Source organism: Aethalodelphis obliquidens, unplaced genomic scaffold, assembly GCF_003676395.1.
Source record: "Aethalodelphis obliquidens isolate GAN/ISIS:26980383/991018 unplaced genomic scaffold, ASM367639v1 scaffold13, whole genome shotgun sequence".
NCBI classification, from domain to species: domain Eukaryota; kingdom Metazoa; phylum Chordata; class Mammalia; order Artiodactyla; family Delphinidae; genus Aethalodelphis; species Aethalodelphis obliquidens.
This window is the reverse complement of record NW_020837957.1, coordinates 7,506,593-7,527,216: the sequence shown is the minus strand read 5'-3', so window position 1 is coordinate 7,527,216 and position 20,624 is coordinate 7,506,593. Positions and strand designations below refer to the sequence as shown.

Below are 20,624 nucleotides of genomic sequence, written 5' to 3'. Positions count from 1 at the left end.
ATACAGAAAATAGGAAAAAGAACAGTATGGATTTTAATTGATTTGGTGTTAGGTTTGTTGAGTTTGAGTTTTCTGTAGTATATGCAGGTGGAACTGTACAAGTAAGAAGTAGGAGATAATTAGACTGGAGCACAGAAGGAAGTGGAAGGCAGAAGATACACATTTAAGTAATACTTGGAGCAGTAGGGCATAGCTCCAAAAACTTTAGACACAAAAAATTGAAAACTTTACAAGTACTCTATATGGGAGAAGAAGGAAAGAGAAAGTTAAGTTAGTTGTGTTTTTTTGGAGCTCTTCATTTGAGTCTTTGTATGAATTCTGCCTAATATCATCCAAATCCTCTAAAGCTGATTTTATTTTCATTATCAATCACTGTTAATAAGATCCTTACAGTATGGGAGTACAAATATTGACCCTCCCCCCAAATATGATGGTAATTTTGTCTGATTGTGTTTTTTTATATAAATTTATTTATTTTATTTTATTTATTTTTGCCTGCTTTGGGTCTTAGTTGCTGCGGGCAGGCTTTTTCTAGTCGCGGTGACCAGGGGCGACTCTTCGTTGCGGTGCACGGGCTTATTATTGCGGTGGCTTCTCTTGTTGCGGAGCATGGGCTCGAGGCGCGTGGGTTCAGTAGTTGTGGCACACAGGCTCAGTAGTTGTGGCTCGCGGACTCTAGAGTGCAGGCTCAGTAGTTGTGGCGCATGGGCTTAGTTGCTCTGCGGCATGTGGGATCTTCCCGGACCAGCGATCGAACCCATGTCCCCTGCATTGGCAGGTGGATTCTTTTTTTTTTTTTTTTACGGTACGCGGGCCTCTCACTGTTGTGACCTCTCCTGTTGCGGAGCACAGGCTCCGAATGCGCAGGCTCAGCGGCCATGGCTCCTGGGCCTAGTCACTCTGCGGCATGTGGGATCTTCCCGGACCGGGGCACGAACCCGTGTCCCTTGCATCGGCAGGTGGACTTTCAACCACTGCGCCACCAGGCAAGCCTGGCAGGCGGATTCTTAACCACTGCACTACCAGGGAAGTCCCTGTCTAATTGTGTTCTGAGTGTTCGTTTCTGCTTCCACAAGTGACGTTATTTTTAATGTGAAGTCTCATAGAACAGGAATTTCTTTGCATACATTACTATGCTATATACAGTTGTTGTCACTACGTTTTTAATAATGTTTGGTCATTTTAACATAATTTTCTATTTACTAAATGTCTTCAGTCAATTACAGTATATTTAGTTAATGGAAACTATGTGACTTCTGCTTTTCATTGATATCTTTTCTATTTAGGAAATTAATTCTTTTTGTTCTTTATGTCAACAGGGGTCTGTTTGAATTTGAAGGCAAGGTAGATTGAATAAACATTTATTAAAGTATTTGCCTTTATAGTGGAGAAGAATTATAAAAAGAATTCTACTACATTTAGGTAATATCGCTTTGATATTAAAGTTAAATTATAATGAACATGAAGGTTAACCAGATTCATATAAATTTGAATCTGTAAAGAACCCTAATGTTTATATAGGTCATTGGTTCTCACACTATTTGGATTTTATAGACCAGAAAAGAATTTTATTAAAGGATTGTTGTAGAGTAGCCGACTTTTTCACTTTAGCATATAAGAACTTTAAAAGTACTTTCTTCTGCGATCACAATTTCATTAAAAAAAATAAAAGACACTTTGAAACCAAAAATGAAAGAATAGTCCTTAAATTTTAAAAAAGTGTATAATGTATAAAGAAAAAGAAATCCACCCTGGTACCCAGTTTTTTCATTTGGCTGCATATCACTGGAAACTTGAACAGTTGGCCACTGAAATGTAGACTTGTGTTTGGGAACTGCTGACCGAGATCACAGGTTATGTGTAACTGAAACTAGGTCCCGTGTTCCCTGACTTTTAGGTCTCATCCTCTTCTGTCCCAAAAGACCTTTAGTAATTTAAACATTGCTCTTTGATTTTTGGCTTTTAAAAATACATTGGGATTAAAGTTAGACCTGTGGTTAAAAATAAGTGTAGATTCTACTATTTCTCATATTCTTCCCTGAGCTTTTCCTTTTGGCCTTCGTGGACAAAACAAATCTGATTTAATAAGCTTTTATTACTGTCTTCTTTCCACATTATTTTTCCCCCAACCTTATACTTCCCTTATACTTCTGTATTCCATATAAGACGTTAAGTAGTTTATAAGAGTGCATACTGTAAAATAGTAAAAATAATAGTATTTTTATTTGTTTGTATGTATACATATGTATATGAAAACAGGACCAGGAGGAAATCAGCATGTATTGATGTATACATTTTACCCCCCTTTGTACATTTTTTCATCTTATTTCATTCAAGGCTAATATTTTCCCTTATTTCAATAAATGTTAGGGATTGATTGATTTTGCTAGTTAATTTTAGACCTTTATTCTAATAAAACTTATACTTACCTACTTGCAGGCACAGTAGTAAGCAATTTATATAGAGCCTCTATAGTAACTCCATGTAGCAGATTTCACTTTATTCTTAATTGACATATGAAAAAAAGAAACTGAAGTTTAGGGAAATTAAGTAAGTGTTCCATGCTTATACAGCTAATAAGTAGTAATGCTGTGGTTTGCGCTTAGGCAGTTTGTCTAAATCTCCATCTCTTAACTGTTGAGAAGACGCTCTGGGGGGTTTCAGGTTTTATTAGAGTCAAAAGTTCTTTTCACAGATAGAGTAGGATTCATTTTAGTATTTTTTATGCTATGTTGGTGGTATGTGAGAGTACAGCCTCAAGTGAAAGAAGAACAGATGCAACTGGTAACAATTGCAGATAATTACATTTTTAGAAAAATAATGTCCAGTGGGATTTTTGAGATCTATCTTTGAGATCATCTTTTAGATCAGTGTTGACAACAGGACACTGCATCATCTGACTGAGATTGGTAATCTTGACTCAGTCAGATAAAGCCTACTGATGATTAAAAACTAGCAAAACTAGTATGAATAAGTTGATGTCGAGGTATCTGTTTTCAATTTTCCTTGAGGATCTTAACAGTTTTGCTAAAGGTATTTTCTAACTTATTCACAATATCTATATTATATCTCTGTGTAATAAGCCAGTGGTGTTTCCTAGCATGGTGAAATTGTTTTTCATAAATTTTTTATTGAGGCGTAATTGGCAAACTAGCATGGTGAAATTTATTTTAAATTAAAAAATTTTTTTAAATTTAAATTTTAGTTACAGCTCTTTTAAGGAAGCTTAAGCAGCAATCCAGGGAAAGTGTTGAAGAAAAACGACCTCGATTATTAAAAGCCCTGAAAGAGGTAGGCTAAATTTCTTTGCTGATTTTGCCCTAAAGGGTAATTGCAAGTATACTTTTAAGCATTTTAAAAATACAGTTTAATTTCTCACTAATTATTAAGGGTCAAGAAATGGTAAAAATCCTGCTTCAATTAAGCAATAATGACATTACAAAATACTCTGATTATGATGTGTAATCTTATGGGAAGCATTATTTGCTTTGATCTTAGAAGGCAGATAAAGAATTATTGCGTTCAGTAAATTAGGTAAGAGCTCTAAGAAAAATGGAGGTAAGTCATAATTAATGGCAGTAGTTTTCCTTTGTCCTTTGGATTGAAAGATTTTCTATGAGCTGAAGTGCTACTGCCTTAGGAGCAGTTTGCATTTTCTTTATGTAACAAAACTCTTTTTGTCTGTCCTACTTCATGATGGTAAGAGCTGGGTGTGCTGGCACAGAAAGGGAGAGAGTTTTGTTTTCTGTTGTTTTTTCCTCTGTATTTTGGATGCGTGAAAGAACTGTGGGAGAAAGATATATCATCATGACTATGTCTTCTTTTAGGTATGCTTTGTTTTTGAAATCTCAAGGGATAAATTTTTTTGACAATATTTGATTAATAGTTCCTTGAACAGTTATAGTCTTTGATGTTTAGCTTCTAATTTGTGAAATAAAAATGTTCTCTATAGATCTCATATGATGACATATTATTTCAAATTTAGTAAACCTATCACTTTATAGAAAAAAAGTTTGTATTGCAGTGGGTGATTTTATTAGACCATTATGAGCCTACACAATAATCATTTTGGAAGTTACTATTTTTTTTTATAACACTTCTAAAGTTATTAAGTATTTTTACAATACTACTTATTGTTATGCGAAATGGAATATTTATTGATGCAAATTTAAATGCCTGTCAGTTTCAGATATGTTCTTATGTGATTAAAACGTTCTTGTAAAATCTAGAGTGGTGTGAGTTTTCCTTTGTAGATATGTGTAGTAATGTCTGCTATTGTAATGTAATTTTAAGTAATAACCATATATATTTTTTGGTTCTTTCTCCAACTCCATACATTGAAATTTTTTCCTATTCCTGTCTATAGACCTTTAATGATAACAGATTTTTTTAAAGCAAAATATTAAGTAGGTATAAGAGCTGTTAATGAAGGTGTGCATTCAATAATTATTCATATTTCATTTCTCAGCTAGGTGACTTTTATTTAGAACTTCACTGGGATTTTCAAAGCTGGGGTAAGAGTGTGCTATATTTTACTATAAAATATGTACGTATGCAGAAATGCAAGTGCAAAAATAACTATTATATAGAAATGTTAACATAACAAATATTACCCTAAGGAAATTAAAATATTTTTCATCATGTTGAATGTAATGGTTATAAAGCCCTATAGTAATACTTAATTATCCTAACCTGATTAGTAACTTTCATAATTATTATTTTTAAGATTAAAAATTCTCTTTTTTTTAAATAAAATGCCGGTTCAAATATTATAATAATTTAATATAAGGAATTTTCAGAGGGAAGAGAAGAATAATTATGGGATTATTAGATTACTGAATTTAGGGAAGTTTGACATATAGTATTTAGATCCCTGAATGTGAAGAATTTGGTTAACATTAATTGATTTTGTATGTTTTGTCATCTTTCAATCACATTTGCTGCTTTTATTGCATACTTTATAGCCACTGTTTTAACATACTATTTGGTTGCACACTCTTCCACTTATTTATGAAAGACGTTAATTCCTAGATATTTTACAGTCATTTATTGATTTACCTTGGCAAGGTAAGTTTTCTCTCCTCCCCATTTTAAACATGAGTCTACTTAGGGAGAAAACTTTGGTGTCCAAATAGGAAGTTTGATCCTAGTGACCTTTACTTTACTAAGTAAACAACTATCCAAACCACTAACTTTTGGGTTAAATATTTTTTTAATGTAATCTATATATAGGTTTGAATATAGTACGCTTATGTGTGTTTTTTAAAGCATCTGAATTAATCTTTATGATATTAAGGATATTTGAATGCTTATTATCACCAAAATAATCATAAAAATAGATCATAATCATAAAAATAAATCAGATATTGATAACTCTAGAAACCACTGTTAATGTTTCATATGAATATTTCAAACTCTTTTCAATGCTTACAAACGTGTATGTACATATATATAAATATAAATGTATATGTGTATATGTATCCTCAGCATTAGTTTTTTTTAATGGGATCATACTATTATATCATTATGAATTTTGTCACGTTTACTTAATATATCATAGGTATCTCACATTTTAGTTCATGAGGAAGTACTTCATTTTTTTTTTAACAGCTGCATAATACTGTACAGCATGGGTGATTAAGGTTTTTCTAGTGTTTAATCTCTAAATGTAAAATTTTAATCCCTAAATATAATCAGTTTTTTCTAACATTGTTAACAACTGTAGTTCATCAGGCTAGTTTTGGCTCCATCAAAATCACACATGAGGGAGTTCCCTGGTGGCCTAGTGGTTAGGACTCTGGACTTTCACTGCTGTGTCCTGGGTTCAATCCCTGACTGGGGAACTGAGATCCTACAAGCCTCATGTCACAGCCAAAAAAAAAAGATCACACATGATTTTGTTTTGTTAACTCTCGTAGTCCTTTATGCTCTATAAATTATTCAGAAGTCCCAGTGTTCTAGAATACTGAGAGAAAAAAAGGTTTGTAATAGCACTGTATAGTAAAAGAGGTCTAAGTTAGATTGGTCTAAAGCCTGAGTACTGTTTTTTCACACGGTTTTTTTCTGTCTGTAAAGACCCCAGTCATTCTTGGCGATCCTAAACTGAGGTTGTCCCTTGAGTGTACTGGCTCTTTAATTGATTGTCTTAGTAGTTGTTAGTGGTTTGAATTCTAAGATAGTCACTTTATGTTGCCGAGCAAAATGTTCTAAAATATTTTAAAAGTGACATTTCAGTTACATGAAGAAATAGAAATGGATGTAATTACTCCAGAAATTGTGCATATGATCTGTAGTTATAAACACATTATAAATGTTGCATAATCAAGTTCATTATGCAACCACTGAGGTACTTGTTTAAAGTATTGCTTCTTTGAGAACTTGACTTTGATGCAAAAAAGTCAGCCCATCTGTTTCATTGTTGATAAAGGTTTTTACTGATTTCATGTCAAATTATTAGCACCTGATGGTTAGATGTCATCTATAATTTTAAAAACTAAACTCATTGGCTAGATTTAGCTTAGACACTTTGGATTAAAAAAATTGGATAATCTCTATTATTAGATTTGATTATCAAGCTTTTTCCCAGAGTTTAGGCATGGTTCCTCCCCTTGTTAAAGCCCCTAATATTTAAAAAAAAAAAAAAAAAAAAGGCAACCTAGAAATAAGAGGAAGTTAAGAAATATTGAGGTCCGGCGTTAAGTTTAATTTAGAGGTTGTGGAGCTCACAAACTCTACTCTTTCTCCTTCAGTATTTGGCTGAAAATAGCCTCAGACTTGGTTAATAGCAAGTCTGGAGGTGACTGAATTATTCCAGCTTGAGTTTTTAGGTATGGAAAAGCTTTAAATTGGAATCAGAAGTACTGGCTCCTAACTGTTTGACATGGCAAATCACATAACTTTCCTGAGTTTCAGTTTCTTCATTTTAAAAATGGGGATAATAATAACTGCCCCACCTATTTCAAGCCTTTGTTTTGGTGTAGATGAAATGAAATCATGTTTTTGAAGGAAGCCCTTCAGATACTGTAAAGTGTTAAATAATTTTATAATCACTACAAATTTAACATTATGTGTATATAGCATGTTTCAACAGAAAAACTAATAGTTTTTTTTCTTTATCTCATAATCTACAGAATATCCATCTTGTATTTGGGACTGTTTTTTGCATATTATAGATGGAAAACATTCAACCTAGGAACTCTTCTTAAAATCAGGGAGTAAGTGATAGCAAAACCAAAATTAAAATTTTGAGACTTTCCATTTTTCAGTTCAGAGGATTGTGCTGCCTTTGGAGTACTGTGTTAGACTCTCAGATTATGCTGAGGTAACTTAAGATACAGACAGCCTAATTGTTCAGTTTACATTGGGGAAGAAAAAGTCATCACAGAATTGGGAAAATGAAAATTGCTTTATTTTTGGAATGCATTAAAATCTTTTTTTCTCAATGATATCTTTTTTTTTTTTAACTTTTGCTTTTCAAACCCTAAGCTTCTTAATTTTTTTCTACATTCCCCTCTTCCTCCTTTTCTGATTTTTGATAAATGGGTATTGGTATGTGATTCTAAGTTTTGTTTTTATAGGTTACTGTACTACTTCAAAAGATGTAATAAGTTAAATTTAAATTGTTAGGATGCTGTCTTCTTGTAATCGTCTTTTTCATGCTACACCAAATATTTAAGGACAGAAAAACTGGATCTCAATAAGCATGAAAGAGGAGCTTTGATCATTTACGTAGATTTATGCCATTATTAATCTTCTTAACTTCTATTGTTTCATATAAGGAAAAGTTTTATTGGAAAATGATTTCTTATGTTCTTTGACCAGGGTAACTCTTAGTTGATATTCCCTCTGGGCAGTAAAATTTTCTTGCTTTTATAAAATAAGTCTAGAAAACTGTCTTCAATGCTGGAAGTCATTTTGAATTAAATGACCTCTAAGGATTTAAAAAAGACGTTTTTATATTTGGTATACCTTTAATGTTAGTGAGCAAATATTGATGCTTTTGAAAAAGTTAACTAAAAAACTAGCCCTTAATTTTCTCCAAAGTCTTTGTTTCTTTCTAACCCAGGTTGATTTATCACCCATTTTTAAAACACAGAGTTTTGTAAAATATACATATAATATATCTTACATAGATACACACACCCACGTACATACACATGTACATGTGATGTAATCTTTAATTTCAAGAATTTTGAGTTTCACATTTTTTTCTTTTTTTGGTATGTGGTAGTTTAATTATATAGCCTGTTATGTAGATTTATTTATCCATAGAATAACTTATATTTCCTCAAAATATAGCCGATAATAAATAATAAAAAAACTATGAGAATATAGCTTGTGATATGAATGTAAGCAACACTGGAATGTAGAAATCTATAAGTCAATAGTATGATTGCATTTTATGGATTTTGAAACTGAGCTACAGTGAGCTTAAGTAACCAACATATTTGGGATTCAGACTCAAATTCGACTATCTAGCTCTAAAAGTGTCTTTTTCTATTACACATATTACTTTTCTGGTATTTAATCCAATTATATTTAGAGGATCAGATGGAATCCAGGCTTATCTGGTTACCCATTCAGGAGGGTTTAGTTACCGCAGGGCATCGTTTTCTAACTTACAGTAATATCCTACAATATATACCCAAGAGTGGCATTATATCAACTCTGCTACTCTTACATGTGTTTGGTGGGTGGTGGTGGTGAACTATACAGCAATTACAATTAAATAGTAGGTATTTGAAGTTCCTCAAAATTGCTTTGTATATTATTTTTAAGTGGAAAATACTATTTTAAAGGAAATTATTACAATTTTGGTGAAATAGTAAAATGTTTACATTACTCTTCTTCTAATTAAAAAAATTTGTAATCTCTCTGAACTTCAGGTGGTTATTTTTTGCCTTTTCTTTTTACAAATACAGTGCCTTTACTTTCCCGAATTCTGCCTTCTGATGCATGTAAAATATACAAACAAGGTATCAATATCAGGTAAGGTGATTTGATTTTTTTCTGAGTAACAGATAATTGAGATTTAGAGATAGCTTTTCTTTTTGTAGTAATAGCTTATACTTGGATGTAGTATTTTATAACATGTTGTAATATATTCACAATATTTTATCTCCTTTGAGATACTACAGATAAGGAACCAAAGGCATAAAATCTTGACTAAAACAAAGGTATTATTATTTAACTACAGACTATCTGGAAGGCAAGTAGAGTGAAGATCATGATATAACACGAAGAAGATTTAAGATGGTTATTTCCCTCTTCCTAGCTTTGTAGGGAATAAGGGACACATAAGGAGGACATAACTATTGTCCTGTTTTTCCTCCATCCCTCTCCAACCCTTCCCTCCCCTGTCTACCCATCCATGCTTCTAGCCATTCATCTGTTCAGTCATCTATCAATTCTAGTGAACACTTTAAGGCTAATTTTAATTTTCTTCTGTTTCCTTTTAAAACTAAGATTGATGTTTGGATCTCACAGGGAATCTATTTTATTTATTTCAGGATTTTATCATTATCTCTTTAGCTTTCTGTTAATATAGGTATATTTACAAGTTATATATATCTAAGCCATATATAATGCTGGTGAATATGCCAACTTTTTAGTATATTCATACCTATTAGTATATTTATATATACATAAAATTTTACATGTCTGTATCTTATAAAAATCCAGAATATTAATTTGAATATGTAAGGGTCTAGAACTAGAGATGTCTTAAAAGGTTATCTCATATAAACTCTTCATTTTATAGATTAGAACATTCTGACAAGTGAAGTGATTTTTATGAGCATATTGCAAATTAATCACTGAGCCAGGACCTCTCTGACTTCCTGTCAGATCATATCATGTCACAAGGCAGAAATTTTAAAAAATCAACTCTTTATGAGATTTATTGTTCAATATGTTGAATTATAATGAAGAGATAACCTTTAGATGGAAGTAAGTTCTAGGGTCATTATTCTCCAGCAAAATTCTATTAAGGTAGAAGTTTCTGTGATTTTGTTTTTAAAAATAACCTCCTCAGATGTTTCTGATGATGAAAGTGTTCATGCACATTAAATTCATGGTCATTATAGAAACCTTGGAAAATACAGAAAAGTATAGATTAGAAAACTAGGAAAGGATTTGATAATGATGTAGATTTAATTCAGTAGCCTATTGTTAGCAATATGTTATGGTTATTAAAAAATTATCAGTTTAAAAATGCTTAATATAGGTGCTTGCCAAAGTTAGTACATAACTTGGGAGAATAGTATTATCTTCCATGTGCTACTTTAACTAAAGGTTAGTTTTAGTTCTGTTTGATTCTTAAACTTAGGAGAAAAGGAGCTTCTTTCTTTTAAAAAATTGTTTCACATTTATATATGACTTTTAAAAGTAAATGACATGATGCATATTACCTAATAAATATAGATGATAAAAAAACCACAAAATGGTTAAGATAGAGACATGAGAATAAGAGGCTGAGAGAGAATAATTGTGTCAAAGAATGTAGTTTAAGGGAAGCTACTGCAGTTTAGCAAGACTCTGAAACCTGGGACTTACTAGCAGCCGAGGTTGAGGGAGAAATGTGACAGGTTCAAAGTGCTAGTTATCAAACAAAGTTTACTAGATTAATGGAGAAGCTGCATTTTAGGATGTATGACAAAGGTTTTTTGCATAGATGAAGAATTATTTTAAAGAAAAAGAAGTTTGTTAACATTAAATAAAAACTTTCAAATTTAAACATCAGGAGATGATTAGTTCTTTTAAACATCACTTCAAATGAATTTTACTTGTATCTCCTGACAGTTATGTGATAATTTAAAGTATCTTCTTTGGGAATTCCTTGGTGTTCCAGTGGTTAGGACTCCACGCATTCACTGCCAAGGGCACGGGTTCCATCCCTGGTCGGGAAACTAAGATTCTGCAGGCCGTGTGGCCAAAAAAAAAAAAAAGTATCTTCTTTGTTGTCAAAGAGAAATTAATACTTTAGTAGAAATAGGAAAGTGTGGGCAACTTTATTGTTGAGAATACTAACAAATATTTTCACTGTTAATAATTTTGAGGTTACATATAACCACTGACTAAAATAATCATTGCAAACTTTCCAGTCAGGCTCTTCCTATTTCGAGTAGGCCCTATTTCCTTTTCACTGTTACTTGGGCATTTTTCAAGTTTTTATCTGAAACAGAACGTGTTCTACTCAAATCTTTGCATTTGTATAAAGAATTTTTTGTTCTTCATGGTGAATTACATGGCAAAATTAAAAGTATTTAGGCTTATAAGCTGAAAGCCAAGGACTAGTTAATACATTAAAATATCATTGTGATAAATTATATAAAAAATTATATTATAAATTATATCATTATGATAAATTAGATTTAAGGGCTCAAATGTTGCCAGTGTCAGTCTGTCTTTGTCTCTCTGTACATCTCTTCTCTCACATTTCCTATCCCCACCCCTTGCAACCCACTACTACCCTCACCCAGGATGGGCAAGAAGGGAATGGAGGCAAAAGACTGTTCTGGCCCTTTTCTTCTTTTTTTGGTGGGGTATAGAGTTCCCTGGTAGCTGAAGCTTGGAGTCCAAATAGGCCATGCATGTAAAATGATCTGTTCCTTTTTTGAGACTTCAGTAGCCTGCATCTTATAGAGGTGGAGGATAAGCCCCTTTTACTGGCATTATTTTCTCTTACGCCACATGTACAAGCAATAACAGGATATGTTTAGTAGTACAGGCACCAGTAGTACAGTAGCAGGCTACTGGAAGAGGACCAGGGGCTAGAATTCAACTGTAAAGCAGCAGGTAGTGTTCACTCATATAGGAGTTGGTGACTTGGTTTTCTTTTTAGGACTTCTTATTCGGTTCTGAGGGGTGTGTATATTTTATATGGCTCAGAAAAGAGCCTCTTATACATAGGATAACCATATTTCCCTGTTCACCTCTGTTGTCCTGGTAAAATTATTAACAGTATCACCTTCACCTTTAAAAACTACTAGTTTTGGTGATAAATTATATGTAACCCTAGTTATTCTTTTGCATGCGAAATATGCTCCATTTTTCAGCTTCTCCTACAAAGCCTTGTGCAAGATTGAAGCACTTCAGGGTACTTGTGAACTTTTCCATTCCATTATTCTCCCAAATTTCAGCAAGTAGTGATTTGTAGATTTTATTTGAGACCAACCCACTGGGTCGACCATGCCAGGTCTTGGTTATAATGAGCACAGCAAACATCCAAGTGTGTGAGTCCATGAATATTTGCCATAGGAACGATCCATAATGTTTTCAGGCTGTGGAGATGTTGGAAAAGAAAATGCTGGGAAAAAGAATGCTAATCTGAATCTGGGAAGTCAAGCAGAAAGGCCAAGAATTTAGAGTAAGTTAAATGGTTTATCGAGTTGAAGGATGAAGCAAGGTTTGGTACCAAGCATAAGCATAGATGCAGATCATAAGGACAAGACTGTGGAGACACAGTCCTTAGTCTAAGAATGTGGTCTGTCCATGGCTATACCTCTCTTATATACAGTTGACCTTTGAACAATACCGTTTTGAACTACTTGGGCCCACTTATACGTAGATCTTTTTCAAGAAATACGTACTACAGTACTACATGATCCAAGGTTGGTTGAATCTGAGGATGTGGAAATGTGCATATGGAGGGCCGACTGTAAAGTTACATGTGGAGGGGATGTGGGTCAGCTCCCCAAACCCTGGTGTTCAAGGGTCAGCTGTACTCTGCCGAGCTAGCAACTTGGTCTTGAAAGTATCAGAGAATGTTACACAGGTCTGGTTTCCTTTTCTGCCCTTCCCCCTTGAAGTAACTTTTATGGAGTAGCTACAGTATAGGAAATGGTAGAGAATAAGGGTACAGTTAGAGAAATGCATCAACAATGGGGAAACAACCTTTTTCTTGCTGGATTAATGAAGTATATATTCAGAAAAATGAAATATAGATAAAATTGAATATATATTTAAATATTCTTTTGGTGTTTTTTAATGAGATATTTTAAATTTAGCTTTTATCTATAAATTTGATTTTGAAATATGGTATTAGCATCTTGGTTTGAGTTTAGAAGGAGCAAAACTTGTTTAATTAATATGAAGTTTTATTGAAATTTTATTTGTCAGAATTTCTCATCTATCCATCTTTCACAGGCTTGACACTACTCTCATAGACTTTACTGACATGAAGTGCCAACGAGGGGATTTAAGCTTCATTTTCAATGGGGATGCGGCACCCTCTGAATCTTTTGTAGTATTAGACAATGAACAAAAAGTTTATCAGCGAATACACCATGAGGTGAGCATGTTGTCTTATCAGTATTCCTGTAAATGGTTTAAAAATGTCTGTGTAGGGATTTCCCCTGTGGTCCAGTGGTTAAGACTCCGCCTTCCAATGCAAGGGGTGAGGGTTCGATCCCTAGTTGGGGAACTAAGATCCCACATGCCACGGGGTGCGGCTAAAAAAATAAAAGAAGTCTGTGTATGCAACCAAGCCTCGGTGTAATTGTTTTAAAAGGCGTAAGGCATAATTGAGATGGTTCATTCCTAAAGCTTTGATTTTCTTACCTCTTGCTTTTTAAAAAAGTTTTATCATCTGTTCTCTATCCTGACTAATCCACTGAGTCTGTTTGCTCTTAATTCACTGATGATCTCCTAGTTAAATAAACCCTAACTTCTCATAGTTCTCATTTGTTGAACCTGTTCTGGCCCTGTCCCCATTTATCTTCCTATCTTAGTTTCTTTTATTGTTGTGAACCATCTCTACCTCTTTAATATGAACACCTCTCTTGGCTTTCTGTCTGTACCGTTTTACTTTTCCCAACTCTTTGGCCACCTTTCTTTTCTCCGTCTTTCCACTCTTAAAGTACAAAATTATACCCCTTCTAAACACCATATCTAAACACCATGTGAATTGCCTTCACAACGACCTTTGAGAGACCATATTCACCATGATCTTATATCTGTTGTTCCCTGAATGCTTATAAACCAAAGAAAAAGCTTTTCTAGTATCTATATATATCACTGATAGCCTTACAAATGTTTTTAGGTCAATATTTTGTTTTGTCACTGTGGCTTTTATTTTTCACCATTTCCTTTCCTTACGTTTACCACATCTTGTGACCCCTTCCTCAACATCTCTTAGATTAGACCCTCCTACTGTCATATCTGTTGATATTTAGTTACCTTGTATGTGTACTATTGAAATAAATAGTTTCCTAACTGGCACTGAGCAAGGAAGAGTTGGATTCGAAGAGAAGAAAAAAAGACATTCCTTGTGGGGGAAACAGGATGAGTAAAGTCAGGAAAGTAGGACTAAGAATGGTTTATTTGGGAAACAGAAAAGCAATCTATCTGACTGCAGTGAAGGTTTCTCTTACTGAGCATAGGAACATGATTTATGGAAGGCCTTAACAGCCAGATAAAATAATTTAGGATCTGTTATAGTTGGCAATAGAGAGTCATAGATTCTTAAACAAGGGATTGATTTGATCAAAAAGTAATTTAAATGAATTAATCTTATATATAATAGTTTTTTGACTTTTCCTCCTTCCCTCTCTTCCTCAAACATTTTATCAAGGACCTAATAAATGCTAGACACTGCTAGGTGCTATGGATAGTGGCATTGTATTAATAGTATACAGTTTGTCTCCTGGTATCTGCGGGGATTGATTCTAGGAATCCCCAAGGATACCAAAATCCACAGATGCTCAAGTCCCTTATATAAAATGGTGTAGTATTTGCATATAAGCTACACACATCCTCCAATATACTTTAATTCATCTCTAGATTACTTATAATACTTAATACAATGTAAAGCCTAGGTAAATAGTTGTAAATACAGTGTAAATACCTTGTAACTAGTTGCCTGTGTGGCAAATTTAAGTTTTGCTTTCTGGAACTTTCTGGAATTTTTTTTTCTCCAAATATTTTTGATCCCTGGTTGGTTGAATCTGCAGATGCGGAACCTGCAGTTATGGAGGGCAAACTGTATATCAATTACTATCATATATTAAGCATTAAATGCCAGCATACTGGAACTATAAATACTTTAAAGCTCTTTTATTAAATCCTTAAAATAACCTGTCTAAATAGTACCATCTCTATTTTATAGATGAAAATATTGAGGCTTATAAATGTTAAAAGATATCGCTAAGATCACACAGCTAGTATGCAAGATGGATTGGAAAAGGGAGAGAATGGAAGGGGGGAAAATATGTGTTTTTATGGTTATAGGCATACTTCGCTTCATTGCACGTCACAGATATTGCGTTTTTTACAAATTGAAGGTCTGTGGCAACCCTGTGTTGAGCAAGTCTATTGGTGCCATTTTTCCAACAGCATTTGCTTACTTTGTGTCTCTGTGTCACATTTTGGTAATTCTCGAAATATTTTGACTCCTCTACCAGCAAACAGATTATGACTTGCTGAAGGTTCAGATGATGATTAGCATTTTTTAGCAATAAAGTTTTGTGGTTTTTTTTAAATTTATTTTTTGGCTGCTTTGGGTCTTCGTTGCTGTGTGTGGGCTTTCTCTAGTTGCGGCAAGCCAGGGCTACTCTTTGTTGCCAGTGCATGGGCTTCTCATTGCAGTGACTTCTCTTGTTGCGGAGTGCGGTCTCTAGGCACACGAGCTTCAGTAGTTGTGGCACACGGGCTCAGTAGTTGTGGCTCAACGGGTCTAGAGCACAGGCTCAGTAGTTGTGGCGCACGGGCTTGGTTGCTCTGCAGCATGTGGCATCTTCCTGGACCAGGGATCAAACCTGTGTCCCCTGCATTGGCAGGCAGATCTTAACCACTGTGCCACCAGGGAAGTCCCAGCAATAAAGTATTTTTAAATTAAGGTATGTACCTTGTTTTTTTAAGCATGATGCTATTGCACACTGAACAGACTACAATACAGAGTAAATGATGGTGGTGCCACAGATAGAATTGGGGCATTTGGAAAAGGAAACAGGTTTGGGGTTTTAGATGACCTTCATATTGGATCTGTTGCTAAAAGCAGTGTATTTGTTTCAACCTTCTCTTTATATAGACTTCTCTGAAGTATTTGCTATTACCGGTAACTCAGTTCTTAAAATTTGCATTTCCTTGTGACTTGACCTTGATCATTAGATGTTCTTTTCCCATATCTCCTTCTTACTCTCTTTTGCCTGTTTCCTTTTCTCTGCTCACTTCTTGAATATTGATATGCGCTTGATGTTCTCATTTTTACAAATTGCCAGAATAATCTCTTCCATTCCCACAGCTCTCACTACTTCTTATCAGTTGATAGTTCACAAGTATATATTTGTAACTCAGATCTTCTGAGTGGGGACCTATCTATTTAAATGCCTAATGGATAGCCTGTGTGTCTCCTAGTTACCTCAAAACTTAGCTTATTTAAGACTTAACTCATTGTTTTCCCTTTAAGGTGCCCGTTCTCCCATTTTCTTTCCTTTGGTGATTGATATCATTCTCTGTTCAGTGAGAAAAATTGGAGGTTTTTTTTGACATCTTTTCTTGTATTCTCACGTTTCCTAATTAGAGAACATGTGTGGTTATTCTTGTCTCCCTCATGTCTTATAATTATCCCTTTTTTATTCATGCTGTTATTGCCATAATTTAGGTATTCATTATGTCAACTGGACTGTCACAAAAGTCTCATAAATGATCTTCCTGGCCCCCTTCTTGTCTGCTTTTAAATTATTTCACATATTGGAGATAGGTTGAACATTGAAAACAAATTCATGACATTTGTCTTCCTTAAAGACACTTTAAAAGTTCCCTGTTGCCTGAAGAATGAAATCCAAGTTCCTTAGCATGCCATGGTTCCTTCTGTGACCTGGCTTTTGTTCATTTTTCCAGCCTTTTTCTTACCCTGTTATCATAGATACCTTCATGCTGAACTCTTTGCAATTTTTTCCAGGCTATTTAGTGTTTCATTCCTTTGTTCATATTGTTTCCAATTCTGGGGATACCCTTCTTCTTGTACCCTCACCCTGGTGGGGCACCTACTTAGTGTTACTTCCTCATCTGCCAAGTGACCATTGTTTTGATGTTCTCACTAATGTGGTACCATAGAGCTTCTAATGCTGTTTTTGTCTATATGGCTTTCTTCTTTCTTGGGGCTAAGCTTCTCAGAGGTTTGGGGTTTTTTTAGTTGTAGTCTCTGGTACCTAATACAGCATCAGTACATTCTAGTTAGAGTTTGGCAGAATCTTTCTGTAAAGGGAGAGAGTCAGTATTTTAGATATTTAAATATATTTGCAGGTCATATGGTCTCTGTCACAACTGCTCACCTCTGCTGTTATTAACATAAAAGCCACCAGAGACAATATATAAATGAATGAGTATGGCTGTATTCTAATAAAATTTTACTTGAAAAACAGATGGTGGACTGGATTTGACTGCTGGCCACAGTCTGCTGACCCTTATTCTAGACTCTCATATATGTACTAAATAATTCGAATTCTTATGTTTTAAATAACAACAGGATAGCTAACTGGGCAATAGATGAGTTGGAAAGACAGTACTAAAAGAGAAGCCAGAGATTAAGGCTAGTAGTGTAAGTATTAGCTGATGTTATAGTATCAATGAGATCACCAGTGGTCTGGTATTTAGGGTATATGTGTGTGTATTTTATGTCTAAAAGAATACAGAAATGCTAGATTTTGAGCAATAATCCTCAGGGCAGGGAATACTTGTTTTTTATCCTAATATGTATACATAAGTAATAATTGTTCATTAAATGTTTGTTGAATGAATGTAATTAACAACAGGTCTTTTTCAATGATGTGGTTAGGAGATAGTCTATGATTTACAGAAGAGTTATGTTTCAAAAGTTTATTTGAAATTGGGATGTTTGAAACTTAAGGCAAATTTCTTCATAGGTAGTGTTGTATATAGTGTTGTTCCCAAGCTAGTACATAAAATCCTAATTGATTTGTAATATATTTACATCATGATGGTTAACAGTTCTGTACAATCTATGCCAGTCAAAATTTCTCTTTAGGAAATTGTGTTCAGAATTAGTTTGGGTTACCAGGAATACATTTTCACCTGTTACAGCCTTAGCATTAATGTCAAGATTTTCTATCCCTCACTTGTAAGGGTGAAGGAAATGGGCTATATCTGGGTGAAAGTTTGTGGTGATGAATAGAAAATGGGCCTCCTGGGAATCTAGAAATCAGGAGGTAGGGAAAATAGAGCCTCTACTTATTGGAAACCTTATGGATGGTTCTCATTCTCCAGTCAACTCTCTAGGTTCTGCCTTTTTTCTCCCTCTTTTCTTCGGATTCTGGGGTCCTAAATATCAGAGAATCTCTCTTGGCCTATTATATTTAGAATAGAGCCTCATCTAATGCCTACTCATTTACTCTTCTGTACCTGGTCTCTTAGTTTTCTGTCCCTGAAACAAGCACAAAGCTTTCTCTTTTAAAAAATAATTATCGATCAATTATTTTATGCCAGCACTGGGGAATATGTTGAAGCAAGGCTGCTAATTGAGTTTGGAAATTATGAGTTGATATTTATGGATTTCTTTTCTTTCTATAAGGTGTATAGAGAAGATCCCATGTGGCCTCCTTTCCTTTTTTCCTTCCTTATCACCTCTCTCCTTTCCTCCTTCCCTTCCTTCCTTCCACTTAAAACTATTGGGAAAGAAAGGCTCATAGTGGTGGGTCTTTAGATTAAAAAGAACTAAAGTAAGGTTCATTTATACTTAAAGAAAACAAAACCTTCTTACAGGCATTTTGTCTCAGACGTGTCTACTTAATTCTTAAAGTAATCTTTTACAATTACTCTGCATACTTTGTACTTCTGTAATGGGTAATCTAGTATTGTTTCCATTACATATCTGGAAGAGTGTGAGTACCCTTTTTATGTGTCCTGTATTTTTAGATTCATAATTAGTTATAATTCTAACTTATTTAGTTATATGAAGTTTACACTTCTGTAATTGTTTTTAGAGTAACTAGCACTTCACATTTTTTTAGAATTGGTCCTTTTTGTTTTTTGAAATCTGTAACGTTTTAATTGTTGACATTTTCATATGTGGCGCTAAAAACCTCTGAAAACCTAGATTCTTATATTTACCTTTTGCCCCCACCCCAGGAATCAGAGATGGAAACAGAAGAAGAGGTTGACATTTTAATGAGTAGTGATATTTACTCTGCAACTTTATCAACCAAATCAATTTCTTTCACGCGTGCCCAAACAGGATGGCTTTTTCGGGAAGATAAAACAGTATGTGCAAATCGAGATTTTTACACTTTAAAAATTGTTTAGTATTTAATGTTGTCAAAATAATGTGATGGAAATACAGGTAGAAAGAAGTATCTTACTTACTTGTTTTCAAGTAGTTTATTCTCTTCTCTTTGAACCCAAATAGGGAATTATATTGGTTGGTTACAGAGTTGGAAGATAGGAGAAGCCAGGAGAGAAAGTTTAGTTCATTTGAATTTTATGTTGAAAAATATTCTTGTTGTTTGTTGCCTTGTTATTATACAGGGAACAATGTCTTCACATGGTTCCATTATATTTCTAATGCTTTTTTTCTTAGGAAGACCACAAAGAAGCATATACTTTTAAATTCATTTCTCTGGACCTTTTTTCTTTCTTCTTTTAGAATTTTAAACTATTTACTTACCCAGTATCTGTCCCTCAGTATTCCATATATTTGACTAAAATTAAATAAGCTTACATTTCTACAACACTGTAATTAAATTAAATCTCAGTGGCGGTTTCCCCATTAGTGAATTGTAAATTCTTTCCATAATTCCCATTTCATCTGTCAGCAAGAGGTTATATAATATATAATATTTCAAATATAATATGTTCAAAATATATTCAAACAGTTTTTAGTTGCATGTATGAAGAAGCATCTTATAAAATTTTAAAGTCAAGAATAAGTAACACATTAGGTAAGGGACAAGATTTTAAGAATTCTATTTATCTTTTATTACACACAGTAGAAATGAATATATCCTCATTAGAAAGACAAAAATAGCCTGTAATAGTCAGGGTTCTTTGAGAAACAAAATCAGTAGGAGTTCTGTATCTCTCTGTGTATGTGTATATATCTGCATATAGATGTATATATACCTATAGACAGAAGGAGAGAAGGGTGAGGGAGAGATTGATTTATTTTAAGGAATTAGCTTGTGTGAATGTAGAGGCTGGTAAGTCTGAAATTTTTAGAGCAGTCTAGCAGCTGGAAATTCAGGGGAGAGTTGATATGGTCTTGAGTTTGAAATCTGCAGGCTAGAATCTCAGGCAGGGTTTCTGTGTTGCAGTCTTGAGGCAGAATTGCTTTTCCTTTGGGAAACCTTAGTCTTTGCTCTTAAGGCCTACATTTGATTGGATATGGCCTTTCCATATTATGGAGGGTAATCTGCTTTACTTCAAGTCTGCTGATGTAAATTTTAATTAATCTAAAAAATGCCTTCATGGAATTCCCTGGTGGTCCAGTGGTTAGGACTCAGTGCTTTCACCACTGTGGCCTGGGTTCAATCCCTCGTTGGGGAACTAAGATCCTGCAAGCTGTACAGCACAGCCAAAAAAAAGAAAAAGCCTTTGTAGCAACATCTAGACTGGTGTTTGATTGAACAGTTGGACATCATAGTCTAGGCAAACTGACATAAAATTAACCA

General features: G+C 34.1%; 1 protein-coding gene across 2 annotated transcripts in view; it reads left to right on the top strand.

Annotated features, from left to right (window-relative positions):
• Positions 1-20,624, top strand: part of ANKRD13C (ankyrin repeat domain 13C) — an 80,847-nt gene that overhangs the window by 36,220 nt on the left and 24,003 nt on the right. For both annotated transcript variants that reach the window (XM_027114046.1, XM_027114047.1), the window contains 5 exons: positions 3,206-3,291; positions 4,469-4,514; positions 8,922-8,988; positions 13,147-13,291; positions 19,087-19,218. In XM_027114046.1, coding sequence (XP_026969847.1) covers positions 3,206-3,291; positions 4,469-4,514; positions 8,922-8,988; positions 13,147-13,291; positions 19,087-19,218 — 476 coding nt within the window. The remainder of the gene's footprint in view (positions 1-3,205; positions 3,292-4,468; positions 4,515-8,921; positions 8,989-13,146; positions 13,292-19,086; positions 19,219-20,624) is intronic.